The sequence below is a fragment of the Schistocerca americana genome, chromosome 9 (assembly GCF_021461395.2).
Source record: "Schistocerca americana isolate TAMUIC-IGC-003095 chromosome 9, iqSchAmer2.1, whole genome shotgun sequence".
Taxonomy (NCBI): domain Eukaryota; kingdom Metazoa; phylum Arthropoda; class Insecta; order Orthoptera; family Acrididae; genus Schistocerca; species Schistocerca americana.
The window spans coordinates 27,075,286-27,095,298 of NC_060127.1; the positions used below are offsets into that span (position 1 = coordinate 27,075,286).

Below are 20,013 nucleotides of genomic sequence, written 5' to 3' on the forward strand. Positions count from 1 at the left end.
CCTAGAACCGCTCGGCCACCGCGGCCGGCGGCAAACTGGGCACAGCGTGTGCATATTAGGTGTTTATGTTCTCTTAATGCCCACTGTAGCATTGACTAGGCAAGTGCAGTCAAGATCCCGCGACCTACGCGCTGTGCATTCTAGGGCTTTGGTTAAAAACCTCTGTATAATGAAGAGTGCAGTGCGTCCAGCCAGCGCAGAATAAATACTTTTACAAGTTGGCCACACTAGTCAACGAACAGCTTAGTGGAGTGTTGCTTTCTCTGGTATTGCTTTTCCTAAATGTGGTGTCACCGCCAGACACCACACTTGCTAGGTGGTAGCTTTAAATCGGCCGCGGTCGCCACTGTCAGTGATCGCAGACCGAGCGCCACCACACGGCAGGTCTAGAGAGACGTACTAGCACTCGCATCAGTTGTACGGACGACTTCGCTAGCGATGCACACTGACGAAGCCTCGCTCATTTGCAGAGCGGATAGTTAGAATAGCCTTCAGCTAAGTCAATGGCTGCGACCTAGCAAGGCGCCATTAGTAACATTGCATGTATCTACAGAGTCTCACTTGTATTGTCAAGAGCGATGTACAACAATGATGGATTAAAGTAAAGTATTCCAGCAGCTACGTACTTCTCTTTATAGCATTCATTACGTATCCTGTTTCAGACCTATCTCTAGCCTGAGTGGGTTAACGCGTGCATATCGGCTTCCTCACTCAGGTAGTGTTCGTAGTGTTGGCTAACTGCTAACACTACGCTAAACAACTGGAAGGTGCCAGGCTGGTCGAGAGATACTCACCTGTGTTTTTTCATTGGAAGCTGGCTACCGCCTCCTTCCTTCACGACGAGCAAATGACGGGAGTCATTACTCAATTTGAAGAGGAATTCATCTGTAAAGGGCAGATTTCCCAATTCCTTTACGGGACAAAGAACTGCAAAGACACTTGAGACATATATGGATCTAAATAAGTGATTTTTCTTATTTTTGGATGTTGTGTATGTTGGAAGCAGGGAGTAAAAAAATGGTTCAAATGGCTCTGAGCACTATGGGACTCAACTGCTGAGGTCATTAGTCCCCTAGAACTTAGAACTAGTTAAACCTAACTAACCTAAGGACATCACACACATCCATGCCCGAGGCAGGATTCGAACCTCCGACCGTAGCGGTCTCGCGGCTCCAGACTGCAGCGCCAGAACCGCGCGGCCACTTCGGCCGGCAAGCAGGGAGTACATTTGGCCGAATTTTATGGCTGTCTTCAAGGGCATTAATACTGGCTGGTCACTGTTTCTCCTCCCATACAGCCGAGCGGGTTAGCCGAATGGTCTAGGGCGTCTTGTCACGGTCCGCGCAGCTTCCTCCATCGGAGGTTCGAGTCCTCCCTCGGGCATGGGTGGGTGTGTCGTCCTTAGAGTAAGTTACTTTAAGTTAGATTAAGTAGTGCGTAAGCTTAGGGACCGATGACCTCAGCAGTTTGGTCCCATAAGACCTTACCACAAATTTCCAATTTCTTTCCATACATTCTATATCTCCAACTCCGCTAAACACTGGGATGCTGAAGAATCAGTAGAACTGGAGAATAATACAAATCCTGCAGAAACATAGATGTAGGACTTTTTTCTTGTTTTCCAGTAGTGTATTTGAAAACATGATGTCCTTAGGTTAGTTAGGTTTAAGTAGTTCTAAGTTGTAGGGGACTGATGACCTCAGATGTTAAGTCCCATAGTGCTCAGAGCCATTTGAACCATTTTTGAAAACATGAAATGTTACCTTTTCCACATAGCTTATAACGATGGATGGGGTGTAGTCGAAGACATAATTACAACAACCAGTACTATCTGTTGTCAGCTACAGCAGTTGATTCGTGTGCTCTAAATCTCGGAAGTGTAACTCTTTCTCACAGTGCATGATGTAGTATGTGTAGTGGTTTGTTCAAATGACTCCGTAAAAACATGCCCAATCATACATTTTTTTGTCTCTTAACATGCACCACTGCCTTTAATTAGTCATCAAAACGTTCTCGGACCCGGTTTCGAAACCCGACACCACTTAAATTTTGATTAATAATCATCATTAGTGGCCGAAGACTTCCGGCATGAGAAGTCACTCTCATTCTGCCAACGGCCTTGTCAAAGAGGGCGGAGGAGCGGACAGGGGTTCAGGGCACTCTCTTGTCCTAGGGGTGGGAAACTGGACCTAAAGGTGGAAGAATCAGCAGTGACGAACGGCATGAGGATGCAGAAGGCAATGGAAACCACTGCATTAAAGACACATATCGTGTATCCACAGGACATGTGGCCTGTAATTGAAAAAGTGTCATGATGATCCCTCCATTCGCAAAAGATTCCGGAATAGTCCCCAATTCGGATCTCTGGGAGTAGACTGCCAAGGAGGAGGTGGTCATGAGGAAATGCATGAATAACCAACGAAAGGCTAACGTTCTACGAGTCAGGACGTGGAATGTAAAATGCTTGAAAGTCGTAGGAAAGCTAGAAAATTTGGAAGGGGAAATGCAAAGGCCCAATCTAGGTACAGTATGGGTCAGTGAAGTGAAATGGAAAGAAGGATTTCTGCTCAAATGAGTACAGCAGCGGAAAATGGCATAACGGGAGTATGATTCGTGATGAATAGGAAGGTAGGGCAGAGAGTGTGTTAGTGTGAACAGATCAGTGAAATCAGTGATAGGATTCTTCTTGTCAGAATCGACAGTAAACCAACGCGACAACGATAGTTCAGGTATACATGCCAACGTCGAAAGCTGAAGATGAAGAGACAGAGAAAGTATATAAAGATATTGAAAGGGTAATACAGTACGTAAAGGGAGATAAAAATCTAATACTCATGGGGGAATTGAATGCAGTTGTAGGGGAAGGGGTGGAAGAAAAGGTTTCAGGAGAATATGGGCTAGGGACAAGGAATGAGAGAGGAGAAAGACTAATTCAGTTCTGTAATAAATTTCAGCTAGTAATAGCAAATACCCTGTTCAAGAATCACAAGAGGAGCAGATATATTTGGAAAAGGCCGGGTGATACGGGATGATTTCAGCTGGATTACATCATGGTCAGACAGAGATTCCCAAATCACATACTGCATCGTAAGGCGTACCCAGGAGCAAACACAGACCCAGATCACAATGCAGTAGTGATGAAGTGTAGGATGAAATTTAAGAGATTAGTCAGGAAGAATCAATGCCCAAAAAAGGTGGATACGGAACTACTAAGGAATGACGAGATTCGCTTGAAGTTCTCTAATGCTGTGGATACAGCAATAAAGAATTGGCCAGTAGGCAGTACAGTTGAAGAGGAATGGACAACTCTAAAAAGGGCAAATACAGAAGTTGGAAAGAAAAACACAGGTACAAAGACGGTAACTGTGAAGAAACCACGGGTAACGGAAGAAATACTTCAGTTGATCGATGAAAGAAGAAAGTACAAAACCGTTCATGGTAATTCAGGAATACAGAAATACAAGTCGCCGAGGAATTAAATAAATAGGAATTGCAGGGAGGCTAAGACGAAATGGCTGCATGAAAATTGTGATGAAAACGAAAAAGAATATACTGTCGAAGGACTGAGTCAGCATATAGGAAAGTCAAAACAACCTACAGTGAAATTAAAAGCAAGGCTGCTAACATTAACAATGCTAAGGGAATTCCACTGTTAAAATGCAGAAGAGAGGGGGCTCTTAGGCGGAAAGAGTACACTGAAGGCCTCTATGAGGGGGAAGATTCGTTTGATGTAGCAGAAGAAAAAACAGGAGCCGATACAGAAGAGAAGGGATCCAGTATTAGAATCAGAATTTAAGGGAGCTTTGGAGGACTTAAGATCAAAAGAGGCAAAAGAGATAGAATTTCTAAAACCATTGGGGGAAGTGGCAACAAAACTACTATTCGCGTTGGTGAATAGAATATATGAGTCTGGCGACATACCATCAGACATTCGGAAAAATATCATCCGCACAATTCAGAATAATGCAAGAGCTGACAAGTCCGAGAATTATAGCACAATCAGCTTAACAGCTCATGCATCCATGTTGCTGACAAGAATAATATACAGAAGAATGGAAGCAAAACTTATCCTGTGTTAGATGTTAATCAGTGTGGCTTTAGGAAACGTGAAGGCACCACACAGGCAATTCTGATGTTGCAGTTGATAATGGAAACAAGACTAAAGAAAAATCAAGAAACGTTTACAGGATTTGTCGACATGGAAAAGATGTTCGACAATGTAAAATGGTGCAAGATTGTCCCATAAAGTTTTGGGCGTGCACCCGCATAAATTCAGCTTCTTCTTCTAATATTTCGCCTGAATATCGTCCAGCCATTTTCACACTGAGTGTCACCTCGGCTCACTCTGAAGATGGCTGGACGGTATTCAGCCGAAATATTAGAAGAAGAATCTGAATTTATGCGGCTGCATGCCCGAAACTTTATGGAACAGTCCTTACGCCGCGAAAACATGAACATGGAAATGGTGCAAGAGGTTCGAAATTCTGGGAAAAATAGGGTAACCTATAGGGAGAGACGGGTAATATACAGTATGTACAAGAGCCATGAGGGAATAATATGGGTGGACGACCAAGAACGAAGTGCCCGGATTAAGAAGTTCGTAAGACAGGGATGTAGTCTTTTGCCCATACTGTTCAATCAGTACATTGAAGAAGCAATGATAGAAATAGGGGAAAGGTTCAGGGGTGGAACTAAAATTAAAGGTGAAAGGATATCAGTGACACGATTCGCTGATGACATTGCTATCCTGAGTGAAAGTGAAGAAGAATTCCACGGCTTGCTGAAAGGAATGAACAACCTAATGAATACAGAATATGGATTGAGAGTAAATCAAAGAAAGACGAAAGTAATGAGAAGTAGCAGAAATGAGAAGAGCAAGAAACTTAACATCAGGATTGATGGTCACCAAGTAGATGAAGTTAAAAAATTCTACTATCTAGACAATAAAAGAACCAACGATGGACGGAGCAAGGGGGACATCAAAATCAGACTAACACTGCCAAAAAGGGCGTTCCTGGCTAAGAGGAGTCTACTAGTATAGGCCTTAATTTTACGAAGAAATTTCTGAGAATGCACGTTTGGAGCACAGCATTGTATGGTAGCGAAACATGGACTGGGGGAAAACTGGAACAGAAGAGACTCGAAGACTTTGAGATGTGGTGCTACAACTGAATGTTGAAAATTACGTGGACTGACAAGGAAGGAAATGAGGAAGTTCTGCGCAGAATCGGAGAGGAAAAGACTGTGTGGAAATCACTGCCAAGGAGAAGCGACAGGGTGATAGGACATCTGTTAAGACCTCCATGTATTACGGTACTTTGCGGGCAGGCATGTCAATTAGCATCATATTAATTAAAATCGGGGATAAATAGACTTTATTTTGGAAGAATTAAAAAAATGGTTCAAATTGCTCTGAGCACCATGGGACTCAACTTCTGAGGTCATTAGTCCCCTAGAACTTAGAACTAATTAAACCTAACTAACCTAAGGACATCACACACATCCATGCCCGATGTAGGATTCGAACCTGCGACCGTAGCAGTCGCTCGGTCCCGGACTGAGCGCCTAGAACCGCTAGACCACCGCGGCCGGCAGGAAGAATTAAAAAGGGGAAAGTAATATGAAACTTTAATAACTGCACAGTATTACTAAGAAACAATATAATGAAAAGTAATAAAAAGCAAAGTAGCAAAGACCAAGCGGGACAGAAAGATATAGGGGCGTTTGTTTTTTAATACATATAAAAGAACATGTAACACATTATTGAGCTCTCTACCTTCAGTTATGAAAAAGTGGTACGCGACTGCGAAATTCGTTAGGGAGATTATTTAAAGACTCTTCAAGCACGTTTAAAATACATTACGTGTGACGAAGTGAACAGAGACGTTTATTGTCGGGTGAAGTGAAAATGATTCCGACAACATAATTTGAACATTGGGAAAAATACTCTTGGGAAACTATTATGGTTGTGGAACCCACGAAAGTTGTAAGCAACGGCAAGCTATAGTTCACGTAATTCTGCATTTTATAAAATTGTGAAACGCCTGTGCGCGGAACATTAAGAGAATCTTATCCTTGGACGGTTGCGGGGTAACTGACACAAACAACGCGCCAGCATAAAAACAGTTCGCTTATTAACTACCAGATATTAATTAACAGGGACCTAAAATACTAAAAACAGTGCATACACCGTTAAATGGAACCCTGAGTGTGAAAGACAATCACATCGAACATTTCGAGAGCGAAGAATAGACATATAAGTGCCGACTTGAGAGCCTGGGTCGTGTCGATATTTGGACATTATATGACACACGTTATTCAGAACACGAAATCGACCACTCTAATACTGAAAAGAAGGATAGGATCATCACCTCCAATCCCGATTCGTATTTCATATTTAGTTAGTGAAAAGAAAAGTGTTAATAAACAAACTACATTTGAATTATATCCACGATTTTGGCTTCATTACGTAGTCTTGACTACATGATAAACAATATCTGTGGAAGCTGTATACAACGTATCGTCTGATATTTAGCCAACCAATTTTGTGGGACACCAAAAATGTAAATGCATGAAATTGTTCTTACAACGGATGTGTAATGTGTGAGTGCGACGAACTATACAGGGTGTTACAAAAAGGTACGGCCAAACCTTCGGGAAACATTCCTTACACACAAATAAAGAAAAGATGTTATGTGGCACGTTATCATGATTTCATACGGGATACTCGGCCGTGCGGTTCTAGGCGCTACAGTCTGGAGCCGAGCGACCGCTACGGTCGCAGGTTCGAATCCTGCCTCGGGCATGGATGTGTGTGATGTCCTTAGGTTAGTTAGGTTTAATTAGTTCTAAGTTCTAGGCGACTGATGACCTCAGAAGTTAAGTCGCATAGTGCTCAGAGCTATTTGAACTCTCTGTGCTGCTAGAACATGTGCCTTTACAAGTACGATACATCATGTGGTTCATGCACGATGGAGCTCCTGCACATTTCAGTCGAAGTGTTCGTACGCTTCTCAACAGCAGATTCGGTGACCGATGGATTGGTAGAGGCGGACCAATGCCATGACCTCCACGCTCTCCTGACCTCAACCCTCTTGACTTTCATTTATGGGGGCATTTGAAAGCTCTTGTCTACGCAACCCCGGTACCAAATGTAGAGACTCTTCGTGCTCGTATTGTGGACGGCTGTGATACAATACGCCATTCTCCAGGGCTGCATCAGCGCATCAGGGATTCCATGCGACGGAGGGTGGATGCATGTATCCTCGCTAACGGAAGACATTTTGAACATTTCCTGTAACAAAGTGTTTGAAGTCACGCTGGTACGTTCTGTTACTGTGTGTTTCCATTCCATGATTAATATGATTTGAAGAGAAGTAATAAAATGAGCTCTAACATGGAAAGTAAGCGTTTCCGGACACATGTCCACATAACGTATTTTCTTTCTTTGTGTGTGAGGAATGTTTCCTGAAAGTTTGGCCGTACCTTTTTGTAACACCCTGTATTGAGAAACTGAACATCCATTACGTACTTGCATGTTTATCTGCCAAAATGGTCCTTGTCGGTACATCAGCATAGAGTTCGAATAGAATCGCTGGAACCTTGAAAACTATTCAGATTAATCGAACATCTAAATACGCAAAATGCTGGTATCACCAGGGTGTGTTCTTTCTCCTCACCCCCGTGGCAGTAATTGAATTAAGAGTTAGCCGGGAACAACATTTAAATCAATTGACGACCATTGAGCTAGCGTCACGAATTTTCAAACGTCCACTGCCATGTATGAAGGCGAGTGACACCATGAGTGTTAACGTCGATCGAGGGGTGTCGTCGTGATCGTATTGAATGACACTGAGCGGTCGCACATGGTACTAGGAGGGAGCTGTAGAAGGCAAAAACTGTAGAAGAAGACAGAGATTGGAATACATCCAGCAAATAATTGAGGACGTAGGCTAGAAGTGCTATTCTGGGATGAAGAGGTTGACAGAAGAGATGAATTCTCGGCGTGTCGCATCAAACCAGTCAGAAGACTGATGACTCAAAAAAAGAGTACCCCTCGGAACGCTGACTTGACGAGAGAGATTAGGGTCTCTCACCCCGTCGACGAAGATTTTGTCAGAGATGAAAGACGAGCTTCGAATGCGAAAGGCTGGGGATGGAGGTGGACTGTGTGTTCTCACAGGAACGGTCCCGCCTTTCACCAGATCTACGCAAATCACGGAAGATCCGAAATTGGATACCCAGCCAGGGATTCGACCCGCCGCCTTCGTCGAGTCCGCACCCACTGCCAGCATGACCCGCTGCTGCCAGCTACAGCCACCCCGCTCTGTGGGAAGTGGGGAGGCCGTGGGACTCCGACTGTAGGGACACACCGCAGCCAACTTCTTCTTCAGGAATTCCCTGCACACGTGTTCTATGTTGAGAATAATATTCTGCGCAGAGAATGTTCAGTTTTGTACTTAACATGTGCTTCAACTCTACACAGTGTAATCTCATTTACCGGAATCAAATTTGTAATGATAATGATTTTTCGGGATAGCCAGGTATTACTTCCGAAATTAGTTAAAAACTAGTATATTACTGAGTGTTGACTTCACAGTTGGTATTAGAGCGTATTCCTTTTTTATTTACTTTGAGCTATATCTTTTGGAACAGCACAAAGTAGGAGCAGAGCAACAAATCGTGCTGGTCCTACAACGCAGGCACTCACGACCGGTGTTTGCGTCCTTTGTAAATTTTGTTTTATGACAGATAGTCCAGCGTTTCGTCTCCAAATGCTGCAGACATCTTCAGAGGCCGAAAGACTCAGGTAGCAGTTTGAGACTTTGACAAAGTCAGCCAACAAAACTGTTTGTACACATCCACGCGACAGTTGGGCTGTGATGTCATCAGTGTTTTATGGAGATTCTACTGGGGAACTGTTGGCGCTGCCTTATACCAACAACTTGTCTAATTTCAGTCCTTCTTCTTTTGGATTTAAGTTGTTTTCGTGCTTTAGGGTTTTTATGCGCTCTCAGTAAATCGTAACACGCTGATATTGGATCTTGATAAAACAATTGTATCGGAGAGAGAAATTTGGAACTTTCTGAACTTATCTACGTACTTCTTTCTTTCTATTAAAGTTATTTCCGTGCTTTGGAATTTTTACCTCCTCTCCGTAAATTGTAGAATGTTGGATCGCCGGCCGGGTGGCTGAGCGGTTCTAGGCACTACAGTCTGGAACCGCGCGACCGCTACGGTCGCAGGTTCGAATCCTGCCTCGGACATGAATGTGTGTGATGTCCTTAGGTTAGTTAAGTTTATGTAGTTCTAAGTTCTAGGAGACTGATGACCTCAGAAGTCCCATAGTGCTCAGAGCCATTTGAACCATTTTGAATGTTGGATCTTGATAAAACTATTGTATCATAGAGACGACTTTGGAGCTTCCCAGAAGCTGCAGTGCGTATAGGATGCGGTCCAGGCCAGTGATGTTATGGGAGTCTTTCCCTTACTATAGCTTGGATTCACTCATTAAGGTTAACGTGAACCTGGACCAGCACGTTTATTTCGACATCGTCGGTGACGAAGTGTTGCCCTGTCTCCTGCATCTACCTGATGAATATGCTGTGGTCACTCTCATTGTAGAAGCAGGCAGTCGTGCTTTTTCTGAGGGATGCATGTGTGCGTTCCCCGTTTAACAAACACTGAGATACCCTACAACACCTCATGATGGCCACTAGATAACCAAATGTTAGTGGTGCAGGAAAGTCCGGTACTATTTGGAACAGCAGCTGAGACACAGCAGTCGACATGCTTGCAGACTGGTAGCTCAAAGGGATCTAATGGTTAGGGGGACGACTCAGGTGGATATTGCCTATCTCAAGAAACTTTCAATGCTCTCTTCCTTGTCGAATTAACGGAATTTTCGAAGCTAGAGGCGGTGATATTGTGATGTCATTGAGTGGTCCTTCAAGCAAAAGCTGGTTTGAAGCTGACTGTCTCACTGTAACTGAATGACGTATGGAAACAATGGAAATCATACATAGGTTTCGACAGGTATAAGCCTCTCTTCCTTGAAAGAAGTAATACATGTGTTACATATTGTGTGAAAAGGGACACCAAGTTAACAGCCTCACTCAACTGTAAAATGATTCGTATAAATGCTAAGGCATTTCCATAGGGCTTAGTCAACAGCATGTCCAGGTAAAAGTTGGAATAAACTTCTGACGTCTCGCTGGTTGGCTGTATGATTCCCATGGCCTCCATATTTTTACAGTTACTGACTGCTGCCATGTTCAAGATTTTAATGACGTATATAGTCAGCGCCGGCACGCCAGTCGGGAACGACAGAGAAGAAAAGAGTGTGAGATGAGGTCAGCCTATCGCACGCTGGCCGACCTCCATCCAGGACGACAATGTAACAGCAGAGGCCCCTCAATGAAGACGACATAAGCGTCGAGCCCGACTGGTGGTGGCCCACTTCGATAGCAGCTTCTACGTTAGCCACTTCATTAGCCGACGCATCGTAGCCTCTTCATAACCAATCTCTACGTAGCTCAGTTAGAGATCAGCAGTCACTCCAGTTCAGTTGACAGACACTTGTCAGCAGCGGTCGTTAGGGCCAAAAGTGTTACTTGTGATTGCCTATTCTGAAGAAGACTGATTATTTTGTATGTCGCCCTTTGCTTGCGGCAACGGCCTTGCCGTAGTGGATACACCGGTTCCCGTGAGATCACCTAAGTTAAGCTCTGTCGGGCGTGGTCGGTACTTGGATGGGTGACCATCCAGGCCGCCATGCGCTGTTGCCATTTTTCGGGGTGCACCCAGCCTCGTGATGCCAATTGAGGAGCTACTCGACCGAATAGTAGCAGCTTCGGTCAAGAATACCATCATAACGATCGGGAGAGCGGTGTGCTCACTCCACGCCCTTCCTGTCCGCATCCTCCACTGGGGATGATGGGGCGGTCGGATGGTCCCGTAGGCCACTCGTGACCTGAAGACGGAGTGCTAGTGAGTGCTTTTGCTTGCGGCACATCTGTGTAATTGCACTTGTGGATGACCATGTACAAATGACTACAAGAATTCTCAGATCAAAGTTAAGTATTTGAATTTGCCTTGTTGTAATAAAACTCATTAATACGAGTTGTTTGATTGTTTGTCTAGCAAACCGAATATGCAAGGTTCCTACACACGACAGACACTGAAGAGCCGAAGAAACTAGTATAGTCATGCCTATTCAAATACAGAGATATGTAAACAAGCAGAATATGGCACTGCAGTCTGCATCGCCTATATATGACAAGTGTCTAGCGCAGTTGTTAGATTGGTTACTGCTGCTATAATGGCAGATTTGAGTGAGTTTGGACGTGGTGTTATAGTCGGCACAAGAGCGATTGGACACAGCATCTCCGAGGTGGCCATGAAGTGGGGATTTTCCCGCACGAACATTTCACGAGTGTGCCATGAGTATCAGGAATCCACTAAAACATCAAATCTACGACATCGCTGCGGCCGGAAAGAGATTCTGCAAGAATGGGACCAACAACGATTGAAGACAATCGTTCAACGTAATAGAGAGAGCAACCATTCCGCAAATTGGAGCAGATTTCAATGCTGGGTCATCAACAAGTGTCAGTGTGCTAAACATCCAACTAAACATTATCAGTATGGGCCCAATCGTGTACCCTTGATGACTGCACGACACAAAGCTTTACGCCACGCCTGGGCCCGTCAACACTGACATAGGAGTGTTGATGATTGGAAACATGTTGCCTGGTTGGACGAGTCTCGTTTCAAATTGTTTCGAGCGAATGGACGTGTACCGGTATGGAGACAACCTCATGAATCCGTGGACCCTGCATATCAGCAGGGGACTGTTCAAGTTGGTGGAGGCTCTGTAATGCCGAGGGACGTGTGCAATTGGAGCGATATGGGAACCCTGATACGTCTAGATACAAATCTGACAGGTGACATGTACGTAAGAATCCTGTCTGATCACCAGCATCCATTCACGTCCATTGTGCATTCCAGAATTGCTAGCGAGTGGCTCCAGGGACACTCTTCTGCGTTTAAACACTTCCGCTGGCCACCAAACTCCCCTGACATGAATGTTATTGAGCACATCTGGGATGCCATGCAACATGATGCTCAGAAAAGATCTTCACCCGCTCGTTCTCTTTCGGATTTATTGAGAGCCCTGCAGGATTCGTGGTGTCAATTCCATCCAGCGCTACTCCAGACATTAGTCGAGTCCATGCCACGTCATGCTGCAGCACTTCTACGTGGTCGCGGAGGCCCTCCACGATATTAGGCAGGTTTACAAGTTTCATTGGATCTTCAGTGTATACACGGTGGTCCATTGATAGTGACCAGGCCAGATATCTCACGAAATAACCATCAAACGAAAAAACTACTAAGAACGAAACTCGTCTAGCTTCAAGAGGGAAACCAGATGGCGCAATGGTTGGCCCGCTAGATGGCGCTGCCATAGGTCAAACGGATATCAACTGCGTTTTTCTTAAAATAAGAACCCCCATTTTTTATGACATGTTCGTGTAGTACGTAAAGAAATATGAATGTTTTAGTTGGGCCACTTTTTTCGCTTTGTGATAGATGGCACTGTATTAGCCACAAACGTACGAGGGTCAGTCAAAAAGTAATGCCTCCTATTTTTTTTTCTACGTTTAATTGTCAGGAAATTTAAATGCAATTACATAGGTTGAAAACCACAACATTGAGGATCATTTTGTCATTTTTCAATGTAATCTCCGCCCATCTCTACAGTTTTGGTCCATCTTTGAACAAGGGCATGTATCCCAGCACGGTAAAAATCACAGCTCTGCTTCCTAAGCCATTGACGCACGGATGTTTTGACGGCCTCCTCATCTTCAAAATGAATCCCACGATGAGCTTCTTTTAGTGGCCCGAACAGATGGAAGTCTGATGGTGCCAGGTCAGGGCTGTATGGGGGATGAGGCAAAACTTCCCATCCAATTTTGACAATCTCGTCAGAGGTGTGACGACTGGTGTGTGGTCTTGCATTGTCATTCAAAAGAAGAACATCTGCCATTGATTTTGTTGGGCGAACTCGCTGAAGACGTGCTTTAAGTTTGTTGTGACGTATTGAACAGAATTTATTGTGCATCCCTGCTCCAAAAAATCAACCAGAATCACACCCTCTGTATCCCAGAAAACTGTTGCCATAACTTTCCCTGCCGATCGCACAGTTTTGAATTTTTTCTTCCTCGGCGAGCTTGTGTGACGCCACTCCATTGACTGCCTCTTTGATTCGGGTTCAAAAAAATGCACCCATGTTTCGTCCCCGGTCACAATTTTTTTCAGAAACTCATCTCCCTCCAAACGGAAGCGCTGCAAGTGTTGGGAGGCTATTGTTTTCCTTGCCTCTTTATTCTGATCGGTTAACATTCTTGGAACCCACCGTGCACAAACTTTTGAGTACCCCAATTGTTTAATAATCGTGATCACACTGCCTTTACTAAGAGAAATAATGCGACACACTTCATCTGCAGTCACCCAACGGTCACCACGAATGATGTCATCAACTTGCTGAATGTTGTGTGGAGTCACTGCACTCACCGGCCTGCCGCTCCGCTTTTCGTCAGTCAACGGTGTTTGCCCTTCAGCTTCCTTACAACGACGAACCCATCGTCTAACAGTGCTGACATCCACTGTCACAACACCATACACCTTCTTCAGTCTTTCATGAATGCGTATGGGCGTTTCACCTTCTGCATTCAAGAATTCAATCACACAACGCTGTCTCAAACGAACATCGATGTCGGCCATCTTATAAACTTCTGCTGTGCTGCCACCTGTTGACACAGAAAGTTACTACTGCAGTGGATTGCAGAAGAAGGTTTGAGGAATGGCGCCAAATTCAAATTTTTCACTTAACTTAATTTCTTTAAGTAGAAAAAAAATGGGAGGCATTACTTTTTGACCGACCCTCGTATAAGTACGTGGTATCACGTAACATTCCGCCAGTGCGGGCGGTTTTGCTTCGTGATATATTACCCGTGTTAAAATGGACAGTTTACCAATTTCGGAAAAGGTCGATAACGTGTTGATGTATGGCTATTGTGATCAAAATGCCCAACGGGCGTGTGGTATGTATGCTGCTCGATATCCAGGACGACATCATCCAAGTGTCCGGACCGTTCGCCAGATAGTTACGTTATTTAAGGAAACAGCCACATCTGAAACGTCAACCACGACCTGCAACAAATGATGCCCAAGTAGGTGTTTTAGCTGCTCTCGCGGCTAATCCGCACATCAGTACCAGACAAATTGCGCGAGAATAGGGAATCCCAGAAACGTCGATTTTGAGAATGCTACATCAACATCGATTGCACCCGTACCATATTTCTATGCACCAGGAATTGGATGGCGACGACTTTGAACGTCGTGTACAGTTCTGCCATTGGGCAGAGGAGAAATTACGGGACGATGACAGATTTTTTGCACGAGTTCTATTTAGCGACTAAGTATCATTCACCAACAGCGGCAACGTAAACCGGCATAATATGCACTATTGGTCAAAGGAAAATCGACGATGGCTGCGACAAGTGGAACATCAGCGACTTTGGGGGTTTAATGTATGGTGCGGTATTATGGGAGGAAGGATAATTGACCCCCATTTTATCGACGGCAATCTAAATGGTGCAATGTATGCTGATTTCCTACATAATGCTCTACCGATGTTACTACAAGATGTTTCACTGCATGACAGAATGGCGATGTACCTCCAACATGATGGATGTCCGGCACTTAGCTCGCGTGCGGTTGAATCGGTATTGAATAGCATATTTCATGACAGGTGGTCATCGAAGCACCATACCATGGCCCGCACCGGATCTGACTCCCCTTATTTCTTTCTGTGGGGAAAGTTGAAGAATATTTGCTATCGTGATCCACCGACAACGCCTGACAACATGCGTCTGAACATTGTCAATACATGTGCGGACATTACGGAAGGCGAACTACCCGCTGTTGAGAGGAATGTCGTTACACGTATTGCCAAATGCATTGACGTTGACGGACATCATTTTGAGCATTTATTGCATTAATGTGGTATTTACAGGTAATCACGCTGTAAAAGCATGCGTTCTCAGAAATGATAAGTTCACAAAGGTACATATATCACATTGGAACAACCGAAATAAAATGTTCAAACGTACCTACTTTCTGTATTTTAATTTAGGAAACCTATCTGTTACCAACTGTTCGTCTAAAATTGAGAGCCGGCCGCGGTGGCCGTGCGGTTCCGGCGCTGCAGTCCGGAACCGCGGGACTGCTACGGTCGCAGGTTCGAATCCTGCCTCGGCCATGGGTGTGTGTGATGTCCTTAGGTTACTTAGGTTTAAATAGTTCCAAGTTCTAGGCGACTTATGACCTATGATGTTGAGTCCCATAGTGCTCAGAGCCATTTGAATCATTTTGAAAATTGTGAGCCATATGTTTGTGACTGTTACAGGGCCATCTATCACAAAGCGAAAAAAGTTGTCTAACATTAACATAAAGCTTCTGTTGCTATCTGTAATGGCACAAAAATTTGACAGATTTTTTAACATGGTTGGCGCCGGCCGGTGCGGTCGAGCGGTTCTAGGCGCTTCAGTCTGTAACCGCGCGACCGCTAAGGTCGCAGGTTCGAATCCTGCCTCGGGCATGGATGTGTGTGATGTCCTTAGGTTAGTTAGGTTTAAGTAGTTCTAAGTTCTAGGAGACTGATGATCTCAGCTGTTAAGTCCCATAGTGCTCAGAGCCATTTCAACCATTTTTAACATGGCTGGGAAATAGGGATCGAAACTTTATTTCAGTAAAGCAATCAGTCTCGATCGCAAAATATTTTATTGGCGATCATCATCAGACAGTTGAGTGTCTCCTCCAGCAATATGCGGAGACAGCGAGCAGAGTGGCACATATGCCAGAAGCCGCATTCGTTCACTGTACAGTGGTCACTGTCGACGGGAGAGCAGCGTCACAGGATATTAACGTGCTGTCTTCTTGTATGTGATTAATGTGTCATAACTGACAGATGATTAGTCTCGGAAAACAGGAAAAGTAGGTGATAGCGAACAGAGCAAATTTACGGACAGGAGAAGATTAGGCGTACGGTAAATACACTACTGGGCACTAAAATTGCTACACCACGAAGATGACGTGCTACAGACGCGAAATTTAACCGACAGGAAGACGATGCTGTGGTATGCAAATGATTAGCTTTTCAGAGCATTCACACAAGGTTGGCTCCGGTGGCGATACCTACAACGTTTCCAACCGATTTCTCATACACAAACAGCAGTTGACTGGCGTTGCCTGGTGAAACGTTGTTGTGATGCCTCGTGTAAGGAGGAGAAATGCGTACCATCACGTTTCCGACTTTGATAAAGGTCCGATTCTAGCCTATCGCCATTGCGGTTCATCGTATCGCGTCATTGCTTCTCGCGTTTGTCGCGATCCAATGACTGTTAGCAGAATATGGAATTGGTGGTTCAGGAGGGTAATACGGAACGCCGTGCTGGATCCCAACGGCCTCGTATCACTAGTAGTCGAGATGACAGGCATCTTATCCGCATGGATGTAACGGATCGTGCAACCACGTCTCGATTCCTGACTTAACAGATGGGGACGTTTGCAAGACAACAACCATCTGCACGAACAGTTCGACGACGTTTGAAGCAGCATGGACTATCAGCTCGGAGACCGTGGCTGCGGTTACCCTTGACACTGCATCACAGACAGGAGCGCCTGCGATGGTGTACTCAACGACGAACCTGGGTGCACGAATGGCAAAACGTCATTTTTTCGGATGAATCCAGGTTCTGTTTACAGCATCATGATGGTCGCATCAGTGCTTGGCGACATCGCGGTGAACGCACATTGGAAGCGTGTATTCGTCATCGCCATACTGGCGTATCACCCGGCGTGATGGTATGGGGTGCCACTAGTTACACGTCTCGGTCATCTCTTGTTCACATAGACGGCACTTTGAACAGTGGACGTTACATTTCAGATGTGTTACGACCCGTGGCTCTACCCTTCATTCGATCCCTGCGAAACCTACATTTCAGCAGGATAATGCACGACCGCATGTTGCAGGTCCTGTACGGGCCTTTCTTGATACAGAAAATGTTCGACTGCTGCCTTGGCCAGCAGATTCTCCAGATATCTCACCAACTGAAAAAGTCTGGTCAATGGTGGCCGAGCAACTGGCTCGTCACAATACGCCACTCACTACTCTTGATGAACTGTGGTATTGTGTTGAAGCTGCATGCGCAGCTGTACCTGTACACGCCATCCAATCTCTGTTTGATTCAGTGTCCAGGCGTATCAAGGCCGTTATTAGGGCCAGAGGTGGTTGGTCAGGGTACTGATTTCTCAGGATCTATGCACCCAAATTGCGTGAAAATGTAATCACAGGTCAGTAGTAGTACAATATATTTGTCCAATGAATACCCGTTTGTCACCTGCATTTCTTCTTGGTGTAGCAATAATGGCCAGTAGTGTAGTTATGGCCTGGAGTGGTGTACGTACCTCGGTGCAGAGCAGGAGTCTATACAGTCGGCGGCGACTCGGCAGCAGAGCTCCTGGCCCAGCTGGTTGGCCTCGGTCCACGTGAGCCGGTGGAGAGCCGCCAGGGCGCGGGCGCAGCCCTCACCCTCCACCCCTCCTGCAGGTGGCGGCGGCGGTCCGTAGCTCGAGAGGCCGGCTGCAAGGTGGGCCACAGCTGGGACCGCGGCAGACGGCGGTTCCAGGGTTGCGGACGTTCCGCTCAGCGTGTAGAGTCCTGCGAAACGTTGTCACCTTGACAGGTCTGCACTCTGACTACTCACACACGCTGTCGCTGACTACTACACAGAGTACGCGAAAGAACTTGCCCTCTTCTAACAGCCGTGTACCGCAAGTCTCTAGAGGAGCGGAAGGTTCCAAATGAGTGGAAAAGAGCACAGGTAGATCCAGTTTTCAAGAAGGGTCGTCGAGCAGATGCGCAAAACTATGGGCCTATATCTCTGAAGGTGACAGGGGTAAAAGGGAGCGAAAGGCTATTTACAATTTGTACAGAAACCAGATGGCAGTTATAAGAGTCGAGGGACATGAAAGGGAAGCAGTGGTTGGGAAGGGAGTGAGACAGGGTTGTAGCCTCTCCCCGATGCTATTCAATCTGTATCTTGAGCAAGCAGTAAAGGAAACAAAAGTTCGGAGTAGGTATTAAAATCCATAGAGAAGAAATAAAAACTTTAAGGTTCGCCGATGACATTGTAATTCTTCAGAGATAGCAAAGGACTTGGAAGAGCAGTTGAACGGAATGGACAGTGTCTTGAAAGGAGGATATAAGATGATCATCAACAAAAGCAAAACGGGGATAATGGAATGTAGTCGAATTAAGTCGGGCGATGCTGAGAGGATTAGATTAGGAAATGAGACACTTAAAGTAGTAAAGGAGTTTTGCTATTTGGGGAGCAAAGTAACTGTTGATGGTCGAAGTAGAGAGGATATAAAATGTAGACTGGCAATGGCAAGGAAAGCGTTTCTGAAGAAGAGAAATTTGTTAACATGGAGTATAGATTTAAATGTCAGGAAGTCGTTTCTGAAAGTATTTGTATGGAGTGTAGCCATGTATGGAAGTGAAACATGGACAATAACCAGCTTGGACAAGAAGAGAATAGAAGCTTTCGAAATGTGGTGCTACAGAAGAATGCTGAAGATTAGATGGGTAGATCACACAACTAATGAGGAAGTATTGAATAGGGTTGGGGAGAAGAGAAGTTTGTGGCACAGCTTGACTAGAAGAAGGGATCGGTTGGTAGGACATGTTCTGAGTCATCAAGGGATCATCAATTTGGTACTGGAAGGCAGAGTGGAGGGTAAAAATCGTAGAGGGAGACCAAGAGATGAATACACCAAGCAGATTCAGAAGGATGTAGGCTGCAGTAGGTACTGGGAGATGAAGAAACTTGCACAGGATAGAGCAGCATGGAGAGCTGCATCAAACCAGTCTCAGGACTGAAGACCACAACAACAACAACAGATGTTTCATTCCTTTGTTCGCAGTTATCTTCTTGGTACCTATGTTTTTCTTTCCAATTTCTGTCATTGCACTTTTTACTGATTTCAATTTCTCTTCAACGGTATTGCCTGCTGAGATATTCCTTATTGCTATATCGATAACCATAGACAATTTCAAGCCTAACTCGCCGTTCCTTAGTACTTCCGTTTCCCACTTCTTTGCATATTGATTCTTCCCGACTAATCTCTTAAACTTCAGCCTGCTCTTCATCAGTAGTGCATTTTGATCTGAGTCTGTATCTGCTCCTGGGTATGACTTAAAATCCAGTATGTGATATCGAAATCTCTATCTGACCATGTCGTAACCTAACTGAAATTTTCGCGCATCACCTGACCGTTTCCAAGTGTACTTCTTTTTCTTGTGATTCTTCAGCAGAGTATTCTCTATTACTAGCTGAAATTTAGTACACAACTCACTTAGTCTTTCTCCTGCCTCATTCCTTGTTCCAAGCCAATATTCTGCTGTAACTCTTTCTTCTACTCTTCGAGGCTTACGGGACGGGAATAATGCCACTGTCATGGTCAGTGACTGAGGTACTTTGCCTGACAATTTCTGTAACAAGGAGAAACTATTATAATGAAGATTTCAAATTGTAGTTACGACCGTCTGGCGCGCGTTCTCCAGGTAAACTATGTGATGAAAAGCATCCGGGCACCTGTCTGAAAAGACTTACAAGTTCGTGGCGCCCTCCATCGTTAATGCTGGAATTCAGTATGGTGTTGGCCCATCTTAGCCTTGATGACAGCCTGCACTCTCGCAGGCGTACGTTCAGTCAGGTGCTGGAAGGTTTCTTGGGGAATGGCAGGCCATTCTTCACGGAGTGCTGCACTGAGGAGAGGCATCGATGTCGGGCGGTGAAGCCTGGCACGAAGTCGGCGTTCCAAAACGTCCCAGAGTTCTATAGGATTCAGGTCAGAACCATGTGCAGGCCAGTCCATTACAGGGAT

At 45.1% G+C, this 20,013-nt stretch overlaps 1 protein-coding gene and 1 pseudogene across 1 annotated transcript in view; one reads left to right on the top strand and one right to left on the bottom strand.

Moving 5' to 3' along the window:
• LOC124551232 overlaps positions 1-20,013 on the bottom strand; it is a 111,183-nt gene that overhangs the window by 67,445 nt on the left and 23,725 nt on the right. Inside the window, exon 2 of the mRNA XM_047126225.1 lies at positions 17,533-17,785. Coding sequence (XP_046982181.1) covers positions 17,533-17,785 — 253 coding nt within the window. The remainder of the gene's footprint in view (positions 1-17,532; positions 17,786-20,013) is intronic.
• LOC124551609 lies at positions 10,670-10,787 on the top strand (annotated as a pseudogene).